Raw genomic sequence first — 19,933 nt, forward strand, 5'->3', positions numbered from 1 at the left:
TCAATAAAGATACACGGCAAATAACACTATTTGACAATAACACTATTTGATGCGTTAAATAACACAGTTCTATTATAGAATGTTGTGTGTTCTGAATTTGCACGTGCAAGAAAAGCGCCACCACTACTATCAGTAGCACTCTCATTAGCTAGGTAGCCACTTGATGTTTGCCTCTTGAAATTGAACTTCAGTTCAAGAAAATAAATAGCTATTGCACAAAGCTAGCTTCATCTGGCTAATGAGTCTCGACCAGACCGGGTTATGTTTTTATTTATTTACCTTTAACTAGGCAAGTCAGTTAATAAGAACAAATTCTTATTTTCAATGACGGCCTAGGAACAGTGGGTTAACTGCCTTGTTCAGGGGCAGAACAACAGATCTTTACCTTATCAGCTCGGGGATTCAATCTTGCAACCTTTCGGTTACAAGTCCAACACTCTAAACACTAGGCTACCTGCCGTTGTGAAGCTAGCCACAATAAGGATTAGGCACAATAGTGGAATTTGTGGTTGTGCCTTCAAAATAAAAGTATATCTTTGAAAGTGATGTAGAAGGTTACAATTGGTGGAATCATGCCATATTTAGACTAGATAATGTTAAACAAGGTTGGAATGTGAAGCAATGAAATGGGGTATCAGTCTACTCAGTGACACCCACAGAACACAACTGTGAGAAGTTTACGCAAATATTAGCATTCTAGCTTTTATCGCGGGACTGTGACAGTGTGAAATCACCTCCAACGTCAGCCTAGTGTGTGTATTGACATTCATATTGCACTGCATAGCTTTACCTAAGGATTGGGGATCAGTCTACTCAATACCCAAGATATGTTATAGCTAGCTAACTATAGCTACTGAAACAGATGTTGTTTTGCTATGTTGTTAGGGAAGAACAATGTTTGCATCCATGAGCTAGCTAGCTTTTTTATGACTATCACTAGGTGCGCAAGACAACTTTACCAGCATCATAGCATACGTATCGATGAATTGTTGTGACATATGAAATACGAGTGATAGTGTAATCAACGTGTAATAACTACATAAAAAATGTATGAACGCGTAAAATTATTATGTGACGTGCAGTCATATTCAGGTCCTGCTTGGTCAACAAAGTGTTATTTGACGTGTATCATTTTTGACACGCAAAGACCCAAAAGGAGTTCCATAGAAATCCTGTTTGAGAATGAAACAACTGAACAAATGAACAACGAAACAGCACAGCAAGTGAAAGAAATAGGTTTTGATTATGTGTTACTGGTAATGGGGACATACGTAAATGCCAACAAAATAACTTTTTGGTCAGTGTGGTGTGTGTGTGTAACCTTTATTTAACTAGGCAAGTCAGTTAAGAACAAATTGTTATTTACAATGACTGCCTACCCCGGCCAAACCCGGACGATGCTGGGCCAATTGTGCGGCGCCCTACGGGACTCTCATTCACGGCCGGATGTGATACAGCCTGGATTCGAACCAGGGACTGTAGTGACGCCTCTTGCACTGAGATGCAGTGCCTTATACCGCTGCATCCATGTGTGTGTGTTAACTATATAACTGTACTAGAATGCTTAAAGGCCGCATTTAAAAAATATATTGGTTATCGTATCGGCCAAAAATGTCACATCAGTATCATTATAAAATACACTGCATTTCAAACAGTCAGCAATAATCTAATGAATTCAGGTATTGTCAGAAAGGTTAAGTTCTCATCTATTACAGGTTAAGCTCTCATCTATTACAGTTAAATAATGTCTTAATGTGTTTCGGAGTCCATTTGACCGATTCTGTTGGACCAAACCTCAAATGCAAATAGAGAGTTGAAACCACCGGTTGTCAGAGAGGAAACAGTTATTTTCCATCTTTGTTGTTGTGAGTGGCAGGGGGAGGGCTTAGTGTGCATAAATGGGAAGGTGCACAGTCACAGCAGAATGAGCGAAGGAGACGAGACCAAAAGACAACATGAGAACAGGATGTGCAGTACAGAAGTGCTCATAAAAACGGAAAAATAAATAATAAATGCGATTATTGCGATATAGGCATTTGGAATATCGCACTAAAACAAACAAAAAAATATTCTATACGTCGCCCAGCCCTAATGTCTCCTCACCGGAGTCACTGGCCTTGGCCCCTCCGCTGCTGCCCTTCATCCAGTTGAGTGAGGCTCGTGGTCCTAGTTGGATCTTCTCATCCATCTGAGGCTAAACAGGATAACAGACAAAAACAGTTCACCTTCCAATACTCATATCATGTGATCTGGGCCTACAACGCTATAATGACCAACAGTCTCTGAGGAGAATGGAGAGCTGCCTAATACATCATTGGTACTGACACACAGATGTGGGTTTATAGCAGCTCTGTATGGCATGGGGAGCCATGCGCCAGTATGCAAGGATGGGTGTGCTTGTACCCCAACTATCTGGCATTTGGACCCGTATCATTTCACCACTACATTTACATTTCAGTCATTTAGCAGAAGCTCTTATCCAGAGTGACTGACAGTTTCTGCATTCATCTTAAGATAGCTATGTGAGACAACCACATATCACAGTCATAGGAAGCGTTAGGCTTTTTGTGTGTTTGGGGGGGGGGGGGGGGGGGGGGGGGGGGGGGTTCAGTGGGATTATTTAAAATACTCTTTGAAGAGGTAGGGATTGGGACTATCAGTATCATTTGAGAACAGGGATGAAGAACCACAGGAATCCTGTGCGTGATGAGATGCCTAATGCAGTATATACATTACAACACAGTAGTTTCATCTACTATACTGAGCTGAAATAAAATATACTAGAAATGTTCTATACGCACAAGGGTGGGCCTGGCCTATTAAATCTATTTCAATTGACCGATTTCCTTATATGGACTATAACTCAGTAAAACTTTGAATGTTAAGTTAATATTTGTCCATAAAGACTTGTGCTTGTAGACCAATGAGAACATAACTCTTCATTGATGAGGTAAACATAATTCATATCATCCAACTTCTACAGACTTGAAGGAACCAAACAAATTATTGACAGATGCCATTTTGTAATTAAAATTGAGTACACTTAAAACCCCAGTGAACCTCCATGGTAAACGAGTCAGTCAAAAGATCTACATGTGCTTTAGTGGCTGACCTTGGAGATCTTGGGGATCTTGGTGGGGTCGATTGTCCTGCTGTTCTTGGTCATAGGCACAGTGTTCCAAGTCTCGTCTCTCTGTTGCACACGCTGCTCCCTCTGCTGCTCCCTTTGCTGTTCTCTCTGCTGCTGTTGTTGCTCTGGAGGACAGAGGAAACACACACAGGAAGGATAACATGTCAACAGGTTTTTAAAGACAAATCAAATAGTGCCCCAGGTTTGAGAGAATACTGTGGGGTGAGTTGACAGATGGGATAGTAGGGGAACTTTCTGACCACTGTGGGCCACTGTAGTGTCTCCGTCTGCAGGCTATGGGGAGGGAATGCCAGTGTAGCTCTAAGCCTTAGAGGATGTAGCCCATGGGCCTGGCTGACCTGGCCTTCTCTTGGTGTCCTTGGAAAGCAGCTGCTGGTGCACCTTCCTCTGCTCCTCCTGCTCCTCGATCTTGGCCTCTTTGTGGATCTGCTCGATGGTCTTGGGGCCCTGGTCAGCTCTCCTGGACACCCAGTTGTGCTGTTGGAAAGAGCAGTGTTAGACTTGCGCAAGGAGTTCCCTCAGAGAGACAATCTGGTGTTTTTAATTACTGAACTGCGTACAACACAATTAGCCTACAGTCAAGGAGCCCCAACGGCACAGCAGTATTTTGTTGATGGCTATGCATGCAGAATTTTTTATTCTATGCTCAAATCTAACTGATTACAGTCTGTTGTTTTCTTCCTCAGAGTGAATTACTGGTCTGCTCAGGGAGCCCGTGTGAAGAACTGAAAATTAGAATTTGTTTTCTCCTATTTATTGTAATACATTTTTTTTTTTTTTTTACCCTCACTGGTGGGCTGAGCTGCACAGACAGCACACAACCACAAGGCTTGAGTATGCGCACACACACACACACACACACACACACACACACACACACACACACACTCACCAATCGGAGGTCTATCACGTCCTGCAGCATAAACCGTATCCGAGACGATGTCTTCCGTTCCTTAACAATTTTCTCCATCTGATTGAAATACTGATCCATGCGAGGCTATGACAAGAAAGAGAGAGATAAAGGGTCATTGCAAAGTGATGTATGAATACAATATTCTCACTATTCACTCCAGTGGACAGCCAGACACTCATGTCATTTCATTCCACTCCATTTTACAATTCAGTGTGATATAGTATTGCCTCAAAGTAAACTGAGCAGTTTGGGAGCAGGTACAACAAAAGCCTTTTTTCTTAGCCTATAAAACACAGACTACTAAATGTGATTTCCTGTCTCAGTGTTAAATGTGCCAGATATACACCATTACAGCATTTGTAAATATGAGGACCACAGAGAGTCTTAAAACTCTGGTAGAGCCCAAAGAGGGTGAACACTGGTACGTGTGTAGGAGTCTTTCCTTTGGCCAGCAGCAGGTTAAAACAGGTCAGACAACAGCAGGCGTGTGAGCAGTGAGATGTCTCCTCACCAACGTCCCGCCAGGCCTCAGGGGCTTCCACATACGACCAGCTGGAAGTCATTTAAGCTCCCTCCCCATGGCTCACCTTGGCCTTCTCAAAGTCCAGGTCCTTGCCGATGGTGGTGAGCAGCCTGCAAAGGCACTCCAGCGATTCCTCGTCATGGTTCTTCAGCAGCTTGACCACGCAGTCGTGCATGATGGCCTCTGTCAGCATCTTGAGCTTGAACAGCTCCCCGATGAACTTGATGTTCCCTATGGAGCGCCGGCGGGCCTTGTCCTTGGCCTCCTCCAGCTCTAACCGTAGTCTCTCTTGATCACTGGACTAGAGAGGAAATGGAGAGTAGATTGTCAGAACTAAGTAACTAGCAACAGCTAACAATGAGCCCCCACTAACTCTCCACAATACATCAGTCCCATACAATTCTCTCCTCTATATTCCCCTACTACAAGGTGACAGACAGATTAGTGATCTGGGTAGTGTGTGTGTGTGTGGGGTTTAGGTACCTGTGCAGAGTCAAGTTCCTTCTGTTTCCTTTCAAACACCACGTCATCCACCTTGTCCCGCTCAAACTCCTTCTGACAACGGTTGAGCAGCAGTTTGCGGAAGTTCACTGTGGTTCCGGGTTTGTCCGTCATGGGCACTTTGAGCTGGAGAATAACAGAGGTAACAAGCTATTTGGTTAGAGGTACAGAGATATAGGGGAAAGAGCAGAGTAAAGAAAAACTGAGAATTGAATGGGAGATGAGGTCTAGAAAGAGTGAAAGGGGGCAGAAATATACCGTTAGGGACATTTTGCTGAATGTTTATGGGGCTTAAGAGGCCCCATGTACAGTTTATATTTTGATGTTGACTAGCAGCATTCAGAGGAACCACAGATAATCATGTCTGAACAATAGTGAGCTGAGCTTAACATACCGTGGTGAGGCAGCGACACATGTTCCCGTAGGCCACAGAGAAGCCGGGCTCGTCGATGGCCTTCTCAAAGACCAGGTCGATGACGCCCTTGAGGCGCTCCTCCGTGTCGATGGTGAGGTCCGTCACCTGCTTCATCAGCTGGTTGAACATCTGAGGCGTCAGTTTGTTGAGGATACTGCGCACCTTCCGGAAGAGCTCCTGGCAGGGCAACAACATCATCATAATTTATTGATGTAAGAATTCACTCACTTCATTTGATCTTCGGTCTCTTGACAACTCCTTGGTCACAATATCTCTTTCCCGTGTGGAGTCACTGCTGAAGAAACTCAACATCTTGTGGTTGAGTAGGGTGTGCGTTTTTGATTTGACTGTGTGGGTGTGTCTGGGTGTAAGATGAAAGGTTTGGCTCCTACCTGTGTTATAATGACCTCAGGGTCATCTGATGGCCCCGCCCTCTTCATGCCGGGTTTCCAGGCATTCTCAGCCTTCTTCAGTTGCACCTCTTCATTCGCCGACACGTTCAGGATAATCTTCCTGGGCGGGGGCCGCCGGGCACCACTCCCCATGTTCATCATCTGCTGGAGAGTGGAGAACAACATGTCACTTCTACAGCTCGCCACCAACACCACACACATCACCAAGACTTGTTTGCTGAAGTCTAATTCACAACTTCCCTTGAATGAGTATGACTTAGGGAAATTAGTAATCCCTAGTAAACAAACGAGATGCAAATAATTCCCCATGATTCATTTATCTCACTATGATACCAGCCCAGCGATGATGTTGTTCATTACTATACCAGAAGAAATATTCTGTGAGTGTGTGTGCGAGCGACAGCCAGAGAGAGAGCGCGAGTCAGTGAGCGAGAGAGAAGTAACAAAAAGAAGAGACATTATTTGAGAAAGAGATTGGTGTTTGTGTCGGGCGGAGGGGTAGTAATTACGTGAGCCTGGGAGTGAGTGTGACTCACTGCAGCTCCGCCGCGTCCTCCACTCATCTGTCTGCCAAAGTCAGCAAAGGCCGGTGTGAAGTCAGGGCCTCGGGAGATCACCCTGGATTCTACCGCCCGGGTTGGCAGCTTGTTTTGGTTTATCTGCAGAGACACACAGGGAGAGAGCGCGATGGACAGTGAGACAGCTGACCAGCAGGGGGAGCAGTGATCCTTTAACACTGTGGGCCTAGCCATATGGGGAGAGCAGTGGCTGTGGCCTGGTCCAGAAACAACACCCTACTAGCCCTGATTCCCTAAGCACTTCTGGAGATCTGAAAGGACGATAGGTATAATCAATATGGTGAAAGTTTTACCAAGCCTATCAGGGGGTACTACCATATTGCGTAGATCTATCACCTCCTTTCAGATCTACATGAAGTGCCTGAGGTAGGGGCTGGAATCGGGCCTACCACTGGGGCAAAAGAGACAGGTCAGACCCAGCTACTTTCAGGTCCATCCACTGTTGTCCACTGAGAGGTGGTGGATTCCCAATCCTAGTCTTAGTTCGCCACTGTGTATGCTGTTTTATGTGTATCAGCTATGCATTTGATAAATTCTGTTTAACAAATTTGGTGACTGGCGCAGTGAGTGAAGTCAGAACCACATGTGGAAGGAGGACTGAAGGGAACATTGTGAGGGAAGGGGGAGAACAACTCCAGCGCTCTCAGCTGTCATTGACTTCCCTTAGTACTCTCCTCCAGTGAACATTTTCTCAGGGAGAAAAATATGACTCCCAGGGACTGTACATCAATCGTTGCCAGTCTATTGCTCCTTTTCTGGGGCTGAATTATCAACACTGCCAAGTGTGACATAATAGCTATGTGATTTTAAACAAAACAGGATGTCTATGGGCTAGCCGCTATTGGCTCGGTCAGAGTGCAGCAGAGGGAGATGAACTTACCAGAAGCATATCATTTCATAATGAATAGTTAAAAAAATGACATTGGGCCATGTATTTACTAAAGGGATCAAATAAAGCTACCCACACCGTTTGCTCCATACAAATAACCCCTTCACTTGAGAGCTTTTTTCAAAAGCAACTTACTTTGCTAACATCTTACACTATCCATTTATAGTCCTGAATATTTTTTGTGGGGTTTAGGGCCTTGCTCACAGCTAACTCATTCTGACCACTAGGTTGAAGCTCTGCTCAGCCCACTCTTCACACACCTTGTCCAGCACAACGTCACTGATCTGAGGCAGCCCATCTGGCTTCTGTGTACAGGCAGCCATGAACTGAAAGCCCAGCAGGAAGTCCCGTTTGTACTGACGCTTCCCATTAGTCTCCAGATCTGAGGAAACAACAAGATAGAGGTGAGGAAAACAGCCCTGCTCATCTCATACTGTGCAAAGGTTGTATGACTGTTGATAGTGAAAACTAAGCGAGAGACACTACTGAATAATAACCACCCCCTACCTTCATGGAAGAGGTCTGGGGGTGCTCCAGTGGAGCCCTCATTGTCCCCAGGGGTGGCCCCGCTGTCACTGCTCTCCGTCTCCGAGGTGTGTCCTGCTCCGTTCCTCATGGGCTCAGCCTCCCCGTTTTCCTCAGGGGCTGGGGGCCTCTCCTCTGCCTCCAGGGCTGAGGGTGCTGTTGAGGGAGGGGGAGAGGTGCTGCAGCTCCTGGCGGGTGGCAGGGCCTGGTCTCCAGCAGCCTCTTCCAAAGGCTTGAGCTCCTCCTGGGGGATGGAGGGGAAGCAGAGGGGGTGAGATAGAGGGACAGAGCTGCCTTCACAGAGTCGGATGGGAACACTGATCATGATGGATAACTCCTTGCCAACGTACTCTGACGATAACACCATTTCAAGTCATTCATGTCTGTGTTCCACCGCCACACATGTGGAAACATTTTCCATTTGAACTATTCCCCATATAATCGCTCTCCGTCTACTCTGTTTATGCTTCCCCTCCTCCTCCCCCGCAATGAGTGAATAAGAAGGGTTCTTGCTTACCTCAGTCTCCCTCTGTTGGGCATCTCCAACAGGACTCTCTTCATTTGGTTTCTTCCAGGTCTTTGGTGCATCAGGAGCAGTCTGACATCCTGCAGCGAAAACAACAGCAAAGACATTTTAAAGTCGGCTATAGGCTAACGATTTACCCAAAATTGCACCCACTAAAAATCTATGACTAGATACTTTTACTAGCGGAAAATAGTGGCCTTCCTCTCAGAATAATCATGGTCACTCCAATCACTCCAGCTGTTAGTGTAAGCACTGTGATGAGCTCAGCACTGATCCTGTTTGAAACAGATTCTATAAACGTGGACAGTCTTAGTTGTGTCCAGCAGCAACATTTAACAGTTTATATATAGTATACACACAGGCATCCATGTGACATTCACACGGTCATCTGTACCCATGGTTATGTACATACCTGTAGTGGGACTCTTTCTGGAAAGGGCTTGTAGCTGTGGTTCAGGCTTGTTGTCTGGTGTTATGAATGCCTCTGTCCCTGCTTTGAGAGGGACGTCTTTAGTGTCGGCGGGCTTGCTGGCCTCCGCTGTGGCCTGCACTAGTGGTGGAAGGCCAGGGGGAGGTGCTGGAAAAGCAGGCGCAGGTTTGGAGGTCAGAGTGACTGGCACTACAGCGATGGGTGCGATAGAGTCCGTGACAGCAGGGGGGATCTCTGCTCTCACCTCACTGGGCACAGCCTCACTACAGTCTTCTCTGGAGGCCGGGGTTGAAGCCTGGGGCTGGGGTGGGGAGGGAGAGGAATCTAGGGGGGAGGGCTCCTGGGCCTGGGTGTCCAGCTCAGCCCCAGTGTCAGCATGGCCATTCAAAGCTTTTGGGGTTAGGGTGGGGGAAGCAGCCAGGGTGTGTGGGGCTTCTGGAAGAGGCTCCACTGTGTTTGGGATCTGGGAATGAGTCGTGGGAGGCAGGGTCTTGGGCTCAGCTGCAGAGGGAGTGGGAGTAGCAGGCTCCACTGCAGAGGGCTGCTCAATGGGGTTGGGGCTGGCAACAGGACGAGGGGCAGGGATGGGCGCCACCATCACTGGGGCAGGAGAGGGAAGCTCTGTTTCTACAGGGGGAGATGGGGCAGTTACAGGTGCACTGGCCTCTCGCCACGCCATAGAAGGTTCTGGTTGTCCAATCCCGGGAGAGGAAGGCTTCCGGATAACCTGCTCCAATTTTGGCTTATCATATACTGGAAAAGCGAAGAGATAACACTGACATTAAACACAAAAGAGAAAATTATTTGTGCTCTCTTTACTGAGTCAACGTCTTGCTCAGGCCTCTGCTCTCAGAGCAGAGATGTATTGTGCCTGGAGGGTGGAGGGGTGAGGGTCAGACCTGGCCCTGGTTTGCTGTCTGCAGCCCCAGGCGTGGGCTGCTGCTGCTTGGAGGGCTCCAGGCTGTAGGCTGGGTGGGCCTGGCCTTGGCCCTGCTCCGGAGTCTGGCTGCCGCTCGACTGCTGCTGCTGCTGCGATTTGAGGTAGAAAATGTGAGGATAATGAGGGTGCGGCCATAAAAACTAGCAACATGGAAAGACAGCCAAATAAGCACAAACGAGCACAAAAATAGATTTAAGCGGAAACAAGGAAACCAGTGGGTATGGTTAGAAATATTGGCAACGGAAAAGACGGGGGAAGACAAGAAGAGACGGCAGCCAAGGAAAGCAGGCAAGAGGGGAAAAAAGGAGGAGATGAAGACGCAAAACAATAAAGAGTGCAAGAGTAGGAGAGAATGATAGGGAAACGGAGGCACATAAGGTAAAACAAAGCAACAAAAAAAGGGAGTGTAAAAAGGACAAGACAGAAAGAGAGGAAAGACACACTGTTAACGTCCAAGGAGAGGACAAGGAGGAAGTGTCACAACAAAAGACTTCCCTCCACAAAATCCAGAACAAGAATTGTCAATTAAGATGATTGCCCTTTTCTATTAGAATGCATTCAGCAATGACTCCTTTTGTTTGAATAAATAAGAAAATCTTATTTCTGGATTCTTCATAGAGGGACAAAAAGCAGAAACGACATGTTCCATAACAACATTTACTGTACTAGAAGAGAGGGAGGAGATACACTGATACATGTAGGTAGGTACTAGTAGGTATAGATGTGTAAGCCATAGATCTGTGTGTCCAAGATTAACATGATAACCAACTATGACCAATGAAATACAGTGTGTTAGGTCACTGTTGTAAAATAGCCATGGTGTCCTGTTACTCAAATTGAATAGCAAAGATTGTGAACCTAAGGCCAACCTAAGGCCAGGTGTTAGGTGCAGATCAGTGGGTCAGGGACAGTGGCTGAAGTCTATGTGGCTGGCTGTGTCTAATGCAGTATGGCAGAGAATGGATTAGACACAGACTGAGGAAAATGTTTCTGGTCTGGTGCATGGCTCTCTGTATGTCGTGGTGTCAAAGCCCTGGTGGCCTGGCCTAATTGCCCGCTCCTTCCTAACACCCAGCAGTTTGCCCTAAGCACAGGTTTTACACAGCCATGGATGAGAGGCTAATAGCTCAGCTCAGTGGGTCAGTGTGTGTATGTGTGTAAGTGAGTGAGAGAGCATTAAGCCTAAGAGCAGGTAGCATGAGAGTAGATGTGTACTTACCTGCGGAGGGGTGGGGGTGGAGGAGGGTCGTCCGACAGGGGGAGTTGGATTCCGGCTCCCTGTGCCCCCTGCCATGATCTCCTCTGTGATGTCCCTGCCTCCCTGATTGGGGTCACGGATACGGATCTGGGAGGACAATGACACAAAAGGAACGCCGTCTCACTAAAGCACCAGTGTCTCAGAGCAACCCTCCCCCAGCCATTTAAAACAGTGGAGCGTGTAATGTACAGGAGTACTGACTGAGTCTAAAGAAGCATTAATATATCTGTGACCAAACGTTTCAGACATTCTTATTAATCTTGTGCAAATGGAGAGAAAAAGCTTAACACTTGACTTTTTACGATATCTCATATTTCAGTAAAGGCATTTAAAAGGGTTTCTGGAAAGATAATGTATTTTCATGTGGGTCATCAAACTGAACAGCAAAATATATCCCCCGACTCCGGAATGAAGCCATTTTTAAAGTCATCACCCTTCCTTCCTTGACTTTTCAAAAATAAGTATATTTAACACACGTATGTTAGAATTTCGATATCACAAACATAATTTGTCTATTAAGCAGCTTTATGAAGCCATTTTCCCCCTCATTCATCGCCAGTCAGCCTGCGCAGCTGATGGCACATCAAACTACAGTTAACTGCCAAAATAAAGAAAACACCAACAAAAGTGTCTTAATTAACAGCCACTAGAACAGCTTCAATGCACCTTGGCATAGATTCTACAAGTGTCGGGAACTCTATTGGAGGGATGCAACACCATTCTTGCGTGAGAAATTCGATAATTTGGTGTTTTGTTGAAAGTGGTGGAAAACGCAGTCCCAGCCACTGCTCCAGAATCTCCCATAAGTGTTCAATCCTCCAACTGTCACATGCAGGTAAGACGTATTGATTTATATAAAATGTGCAACCCAAGCAGGGATGGTGTTAGACGGGTGATGAGCTGTGCCTGGTTTTCTCCAGACATAGAGCATTGCATTCAGACCAAAGAGTTACATTTTTGTCTCATCAGACCACAGAATGTTTGCTACTCTGCCATAAAGCCCAGATTGGTGAAGTGCTGTAGAGACTGTTGTCCTTCTGGCAGGTTCTCCCATCTCAGCCAATGAACTCTATAGTTCTGTCAGAGTGGTCATTGGGTTCTTGGTCACCTCCCTGATCAAGGTCCTTCTTGCCAGGTTGCTCAGTTTGGTCGGACGGCCAGCTCTAGGTAGAGTATGGGTAGTTACACTTTTTGTTCATTTCCCAATGATTGAGACCACTGTGCTCTTGGAAACTTTCAACACGCTCAAAATGGTTTTACACCCTTCCCGAGATATGCCTCATGTCAATTCTCTCTCCCAAATCTACGAACAGTTCCTTGGGCTTCATGGTATAGTTTCTGCTCTGACATGCACTGTCAACTGTGGTACCTTATATAGCCAGGGGGGTTTCTCTCTAAATCGTGTCCAAACAGTTGAATTGGCCATATGGGCTCAAAATGGGGTCCCTTGAAACAAGCCCAGCTTTCTGGTGTTAAAGAGCTAGATTAAGGCCTGGCATATATTAAGGATAAGGCGCCCAAGTGGCACAGCAGTCTAAGGCACTGCAACTTAGTACTACAGTCCCTGGTTCGAATCCAGGCTGAATCACATCCGGCCGCGATTGGGAGTCCCATAGGGAGGCACACAATTGGCCCAGCGTCGTCCGGGTTTGGCCAGGGTAGGCCATCACTGTAAATAAGAATTTGTTCTTAACCGACTTGCCTAGTTAAATAAAACTATGAAGATAAACCCTGCTTCTACACAGAAAAACTATACTGGCAGCCTAGATCTAAATTAACCCATGTCATCCCTCATATACCTTCTCTGTAAAATAAATATTCTGTTTCAAAATGCAAGTTAAAAGGGCTGATGGATCCAGATATGTCTCTTCATCAGGGATCATTTTTCATATCCTCTCACAGAATGCATGTGGAAACAGAAGATGTGGTGCCTAACTGAGCACAGATGGCCTACGCTAGTGTGTGTATCCGTATGTGTAATGCTTACATACATAGGGAGCGTGTGATGTCTGTGTTGAGATGGCAGGTTGCTGAGATACTCACTGGTTTTTTCTCACGCTTGGCTGGTGGAGGTTGCTGCGGTGTAGGCACTATGATGGGGGGTGAGGGGGGGTACACCTGCTGTCCTGGATAGAATTGAGGTCCGGGAGCTGTGTCAGGAAGGAGGAAGAAAAGCTGAGTATAGTGTGTGTCACTCGCTGTGTGTGTAGCTGAGGAACAAACTGAGTTGATGGGGTCTGTACAAGAAGATAATTGCACTAGAAAGGACAGATGTGTGCTTTGTGGAGTGAGACAGCTATTTTAAATCAGACTGGTGGGGTGTGTGTGAGATATACACACACACACACACACACACACACACACATATATATATGTGTGTATGTGTGTGTGTGTGTGCTTGGCGGAGACTCACCATACTGAGCAGGGTACTCCCCCGGCCCAGGGCCAGGATAGAATGTGCCAGACCCAGGCGGCTGCACTGAAAACGGCTGGGGCGGCCCCACATAGGGCGTACTGTGGCGATACTGTAGAGGGAGAAATGGAGGGCATAGAAGAATGGGTTAAAAGCCGCGTGGGGGAATAGGTAGAGGAATGCCTACTGGAGAGCAGCAGCAGCCTGGTCAGTCAGTCCCACCTGTGGGATGTAGTACTGGGCAGCCTGTGGGGAGGGGAAGGGCATGGGGGCCATCATCATCATGGTGGGCTGGTTGGGGGGGTATACCGCCGCTGTGGGGTTCTGAGAGCCGGGCCGCAGAGATGGAGCGTTGGTGGGGATGGTTGGCCGCGCTGTCTGCATCTGAGCCCTCTGGAAAAACTGAGAGGCGAGAGACACACACACAGAGACCGATATTACATGTGCGAGAACTTAGTCCCAGAGAAGCAAGAGAGGATCCACAACTTTCCCAACAGCAGTCTCATCATGCGTGTCCTGTGCAGTCTCTCATTTCAGCTTTGTGGACTCAGGGGCTCAGAGAGATGAAGCCAAGGAGACCTCAGAGACAGAGAGCATTATCTCTGAGGACCAGGTGTATGGCACTTCCACTTCAGCACACATTTCCCCAAGCAGCATAAACAAACCCACAGGACACGGGCCTGCAGGGTGAGTACTGACTCCTCCAGCTGGGTTGCCTCTGCCCTGATCAGAGAGAGATCAAGGTTGTGAAAGGTCTCAGAACACAGCGGTCTACCAGCGGCCTCCGCCTCCCAACCTGCTGTGGTGTTACAACAGGGCTTAGAGAGCACGGTTCCATGCTGCCAGAGTCAACCACCAACCAGCGCACAGCAACACCCTGTACCTACCACACATACTGTTACACGCCACACACGCTGACCTTATATGCAGCCACATTAGTTTACAATGCAGTATCCACAACTTTGAAATTTGCATAAATTGTTCATCTTCATGCTATATAGCAGCGGTTCCCAAACTATGGGTCACTAGTAATTGTGTCTCCCTCTGCCATATGGACACATTGTATCATATACAGAAAGAAAATGGCAGCAAAAGAGATCCACAAAGACATACTGCAGTAACTTTGATTGTAAAGTACATCAAACCACATCGACTGCGTGCACGCCTGTTCGCAAACTGTGTGGAGATATGGGATCAGAGCATGACAACTTGCTATTTCACACCGAGGCCTGGTGGTTATCAACGGGGAGAATATTGGAAAGATTTTTAGAAATGAGAAACGAACTGGATGTAAAAAAAAACAGACTTGACTTGCCGATGTAACAGACATAGGCTATTTTGAGAACGGAATGCAAGCATGCAGGGGAAATACAAAAATGTTCTACAGATTTTTTACATGTATTTTTTATTTATCTGTTATTTTACCAGGTAAGTTGACTGAGAACACGTTCTCATTTGCAGCAACGACCTGGGGAATAGTTACAGGGGAGAGGAGGGGGATGAATGAGCCAATTGTAAACTGGGGATGATTAGGTGACTGTGATGGTTGAGGGCCAAGGTGTATGTGTATTCAGAGGAAATATTTCTTATACATACGCGAAACCATGCCCCCTTTCCTTGGCTGTGGAAGTTTCTAACAGACAACAGCAGAAGTGAGTGTCCCACAGGAGTGGCGACTGCTCACCTCCAACGCTTTGAAGAGCACTTTGGGACCTACTTCCCGGACTTGGACATGACATTTGACTGGGTGCAAAATCCGTTTGACTGTGATCCTGGCTCAGTTGGCATGCCAGCAAGTGAAATCACAGCTGATTGAGCTGTCATGTGACTGAATGCTGCAGACAACGCATTCACAGGTCATTATGGAGGAGTTTTGGTTCCTGACTCAAAGGGAATACCTTGCCATTTCCCCCCGAGCATTAAAACTCATGTTACCCATCGCCAGCTCATATCTGCGTGAAGCTGGATTCTGTGATCTCGTCTGAATTAAAACCAAATATTGATCCAGGTTGGACGTGACAGCAGATATGAGGTGCGCACTGTCGACCACGTACACCGACGTGACATGCATCAAGCACACCCATCTCATTAGTGGTGGTGAAATAAGAGAATCAGAAATTATGTCAGACTGATTTGCAATTGACTGCCATAGCCAGCCATGGTTGGTGTCATGAGTATTTTCAAATTGGGTCATGGGCCAAAAAAGTTTGGTAACTCCTGCTACATAGCTAATGTAGACATAACTGGGGCCACAATGTAATATAAGGCTGTTTTGTGTTGTTCTGTTAAATGAGGTGAGGTTTTATTAACAATGTGGAAACAGAGCTCTTCTTCATGCGTCATAAAACACAGAATCAACATTTTTTTTCTCATGACTGCAGAAGTTATGTTTGCAGGAAACTAAATATCACAATCAATGGGCTGCTCAGTGCTGCCAAGCTTTTTCTGGGGAGCTCATAAAATGTTATGCAGCAATCAATGTACTCCAAGCAAGATGAAAGACTCCACACAACAGCTGTGGCCTACATCCTAATGACTAGAGCTCAAGGTTACCACAACCAGTTGACTCAGGTTCAATAATTCTTCAGCGATCAGATACCCTGAAGTATACACAATCGTTCTTTAAAATGCAGCTCCTTTCATAAAAATTAAACACTTTTGGAAAGAAGAAGTTAACAGTTCTAATATTCTGCATGCTGTTCATCTAAACTAAGCAAACATGGGAGACTAAGAATGGGGAAGAAGAATGAAGGGAAATGATTGAATGATTACAAAAAGACGTAGGAGAAAATGAGTGAGTGTGGTGTTCAGGCAGTATTATATTGTTATGTTGGGGGGGAGAGAGAGGGGTTTTCTACTGAGCATACTTTAGTTAAGATGATGGCCACTGGAGGGCTCGGGGGTTAGAGGTTAAAGGTAAGGGGTTAGGACCGGTAGGTAGGGGTGTTCCTCATGCCATGCATTTGCAGAGAGTACTGACAAGAGTCATTATTACCTGGATGGGCCTGAATCCTCCCTTGAGTATTGAAGCAGGAAAGAGAAAAAAGCCAAATGGGAGACTGCACTGATGAGTGTGGAGCCCAACAAACACAGTGAGCGGGCAATCATTCACAACACACTCTGGTTGGGTGATATTTGAGGAGACCTCTTCTACGATATGCTACTCCAAATATCACGATATTCGATATAGTTTTGCACAGTTAATGACTAGATAATTCTAGACTATGCAATTGTTGTGCTTATTTAGATATTATAGTCGCAGTGTAATTAAATAACCTTAGTATGGTGAAACGTCATTTTCAACTGCTCCGTTTTGATTTGTAAAGTTCACATAGAGTATTGTCTTGCACATCACGACATATCGTCTTGCACGTCACAATATATCGTCAATATCAAATATCACGATATTCGATCTATACAGAGCTCTGTCTATCTAGCTGCTACCATTCACCAAGGACTAAACTCAGCCAGGCTCACTGGTGGTGTCATCACAGTGGTATTCCCAACACCTCGGGGTACAGACAGAGGGCGGGAGTCTGAGTCAGTCCTGATTGGAACGCTCTTCTCTTCCCTTTCACTTTGCTCTGGCAACATGCACGGTAGAATAACTAAGACTTTGCTCCACTTTGGCAGTCAGACATGAGCTTGTTGTTAGTATCAGGGAACACCAACAATGCTAGCTCTGCTCATTTCAAACAGAGTATAATGTTATGGAATCAACTGCTTAAGTTAAATCTTAACTCAAAATGTTAATATGATGCTTATATCTGACCTTTCCATGGCTGACATTTGAACTCTTACTGGAAAACTGGAAGAAAACTGCTCACAGTAAACATCAGCTCAAAAACAAAATTATTTTTGATGTCTATACACTGGACGTAAAGGCTACAACTAATGTTGTCAAATCAAAAAACAACTGTATCCTTTGTCTGACCTCTTGGTTTGCAGCCCTAAACAATAAAAGACTGAAATTGCTTTCGCAATGAGAAATCAAGAGTAACACGGAGAGGTCGGATGACGTCAGCAGGCTGAATAAAGAGAGGTTTTCGGCAGATGAATGAATTTCCAGATCACTATGTTGCGCTCATTGTGTGGGGGGGATTGCAACTTATGTCAGAGACGAGGCTCATTTTCTCTGGATGTATAATAGCCTTTTTGTTCTGCTTCATCTGCTTTCCAACTCCACTTCCGTGGCGGCACAAGAGAGGCCAGCACAGAGCAGAGCCAGTATGTGACAGTGCATGTACTGTGTACTCTGTGCCAGTAAACAGTTCAGATTCTGACACACTGAGCCTGACTGACCTAGGAGGCTGCCTATTAATAGTCTGTCAAAATGGTCAACACAGAATCATCCAGAAGGATGTTGGACAACAAGTTGTGGATGGGGTGGGGGGTGCCTGTCTGACCCAGTGTCTTCAAAGGGCATCTGAGTCATTACGACAGAGAAATAAACAATTACAACAGGAAGCCGCTAGGGGATTCTCGTCTCTGTGCCCAGGCTCACCTCAGCAGTCACATAGTTATGTTTAATCACACACAATCAAAAACACAAACAATTCAAACAAAACAACATGCAATCATATTTATACAAAACAATTATTCATCAGATAATCTAAAACACATATTGACTCGGAATAACCCTTTCAAAAGGAGAAGGATCGAGAACATAGTGCATGCCAATGTCCGATAAACATCTGAGCAACAGGGCATTAGATGTTCCTAAAATGCTGGAGCAGTGCCATCAGCACCACACTTGTTAACACCAAGTCTGACCAACAGTTTGACAAGCAAGTCCACAACAATGCAACATGAGAAGAGAGTCATCACTATAATATGGCAAACATCTAGCATCGTTGTCTGACTGGCAGTCAGGCAACTGTCATCTTAGATATGCCTTTAACGACTACGTGGAAAAAATCTCAGAGAATGGTTGTTGACAAACAAATCTGTTGACTGTTGTGTGCCTGGGTGGAAAGCAGGCAGAAGGGGAGACATTCTCATTAACTTAGGGGACACATTTCTGTATAAACGGGGCCAATTTCCACTGAGAGCAGAAGCTCTTTGCCGACCAATAACAGTGGTGTGATGATGTGCACGAAGCAGCTCTAGCTGATGGAGCAGAAGGGAGAGGACAGAGGAAATGGGGGAAATTACCTGATGGTGGGTTGGTCGAGGGCCCGTCGCAAACTGATTGGGGAGAGAGTGTGAGGTCCGGCAGAAAGAGATAGGATAGCGATGCCAAAGCAGAGAGAGGAAGAGAGTAATAGAGAGAGAGAGATACAGAGAGACAAGATGAGCAATGAGGGGCACACTGAGGCATGGTAATACAAAACCACAGAGAGAGCAGTGGAGCTGCCACGTTGTCATGTTTACTGCCATTAGAGGAGATGATGCAGACCTGGTGGTTCCATATGACAGGGGGGCTGGGGCTGGGGCTGGGCATGGATGACTACATTGAAAGTGCAGATAGAACAGTAAAGTACTTTAAGTATATCATATTAAAGTCATGGGCATACTGAATCCACACATTATGACTGGGTGACATTTTAACATTAGGTAACACAAAATTATCACACTTAACTTGAACGGCTATCTACAACTTTTAGATAACTCAAGACTGGAAAGCATCACAGACGTCCAAGTGTGTACATGACTACCTGGCAGACACATCAGGGCTAATCATTACTGAACAATCATTACCTCAGATGACATCGTACCCCTCTAGGCCAATCAAAATGTCTGGATTTCCAAAAGCACAGCAGTCATAATACATACGCATGACACAGAGAAAGCGGGCACTTACCGGGCGACTCTGTGGCTGTGCATTCATTTGCTGGGTCTGAGGAGAATACACTAGAGGTGTGGAGCCAGCATTCTGTCCAGTGGTGTATGGAGACTGTCATAGGGGGACGGACAGCGGCGTGAACGTAGGAGAGAGAGGGATAGAGAGAGGGGGATGATAAACGGAAATGATAGTTAAGAACAAGTTTAGGAGAGATTTGATGAATTACAACGGTTTGAACATTTTACCTGTGTCAAAATAATTTAGACCAACAAAACTGTTGCTCTCCTCACCATTTAAGAATAATGGGCAGCATGTGTGTTAGCATGGTAATCTAGTGTAGTAGTTTAGTGAAACACCATTGTCTTACGTCAGATAGATTGGTGCAGAAGGCCATTGGGCTATCTGATGACTTGCAAACACTCATGGGATAGATTTTTTAAAGTATTTTGTCTACAATACGCAGTCATAACATAAAAAAATGTTACCAAGGTGACATTGTCTACTGAACCGCCATCCTCAGAGTCAAAAAACAAATCTGCAGCTAATTTTGATGTTTTCATCACGAGCAAGTCTTAACTACCTAATTATATATCTAGCTAATAAGTATTGTGGTTGTAGAATCAGTATTATAAAATTTGAAATGTGCACGAAAATTTGCTAGTTAGCTAGTTTG

General features: G+C 45.7%; 1 protein-coding gene across 20 annotated transcripts in view; it reads right to left on the reverse strand.

Moving 5' to 3' along the window:
• The window catches only part of LOC129815154 (eukaryotic translation initiation factor 4 gamma 3-like), a 98,331-nt gene that overhangs the window by 8,228 nt on the left and 70,170 nt on the right, over positions 1 to 19,933 (reverse strand). For 3 of the 20 annotated variants that reach the window (XM_055868604.1, XM_055868613.1, XM_055868599.1), the window contains exons 4-25: positions 19,279 to 19,371; positions 18,874 to 18,924; positions 18,630 to 18,662; positions 16,471 to 16,491; positions 13,698 to 13,877; positions 13,476 to 13,587; positions 13,106 to 13,212; positions 11,024 to 11,158; positions 9,764 to 9,944; positions 8,847 to 9,617; positions 8,426 to 8,514; positions 7,891 to 8,152; positions 7,644 to 7,765; positions 6,426 to 6,575; positions 5,896 to 6,060; positions 5,483 to 5,680; positions 5,071 to 5,214; positions 4,652 to 4,888; positions 4,044 to 4,148; positions 3,490 to 3,628; positions 3,113 to 3,255; positions 2,104 to 2,194 (exon numbers count right to left, since the gene is read on the reverse strand). In XM_055868604.1, coding sequence (XP_055724579.1) covers positions 2,104 to 2,194; positions 3,113 to 3,255; positions 3,490 to 3,628; positions 4,044 to 4,148; positions 4,652 to 4,888; positions 5,071 to 5,214; positions 5,483 to 5,680; positions 5,896 to 6,060; positions 6,426 to 6,575; positions 7,644 to 7,765; positions 7,891 to 8,152; positions 8,426 to 8,514; positions 8,847 to 9,617; positions 9,764 to 9,944; positions 11,024 to 11,158; positions 13,106 to 13,212; positions 13,476 to 13,587; positions 13,698 to 13,877; positions 16,471 to 16,491; positions 18,630 to 18,662; positions 18,874 to 18,924; positions 19,279 to 19,371 — 3,529 coding nt within the window. The remainder of the gene's footprint in view (positions 1 to 2,103; positions 2,195 to 3,112; positions 3,256 to 3,489; positions 3,629 to 4,043; positions 4,149 to 4,651; positions 4,889 to 5,070; positions 5,215 to 5,482; positions 5,681 to 5,895; positions 6,061 to 6,425; positions 6,576 to 7,643; positions 7,766 to 7,890; positions 8,153 to 8,425; positions 8,515 to 8,846; positions 9,618 to 9,763; positions 9,945 to 11,023; positions 11,159 to 13,105; positions 13,213 to 13,475; positions 13,588 to 13,697; positions 13,878 to 16,470; positions 16,492 to 18,629; positions 18,663 to 18,873; positions 18,925 to 19,278; positions 19,372 to 19,933) is intronic. The other 17 variants (XM_055868615.1, XM_055868607.1, XM_055868617.1 and 14 more) reach the window with 15 other exon arrangements.

This window comes from Salvelinus fontinalis, chromosome 18 (assembly GCF_029448725.1).
Source record: "Salvelinus fontinalis isolate EN_2023a chromosome 18, ASM2944872v1, whole genome shotgun sequence".
Lineage (NCBI taxonomy): Eukaryota > Metazoa > Chordata > Actinopteri > Salmoniformes > Salmonidae > Salvelinus > Salvelinus fontinalis.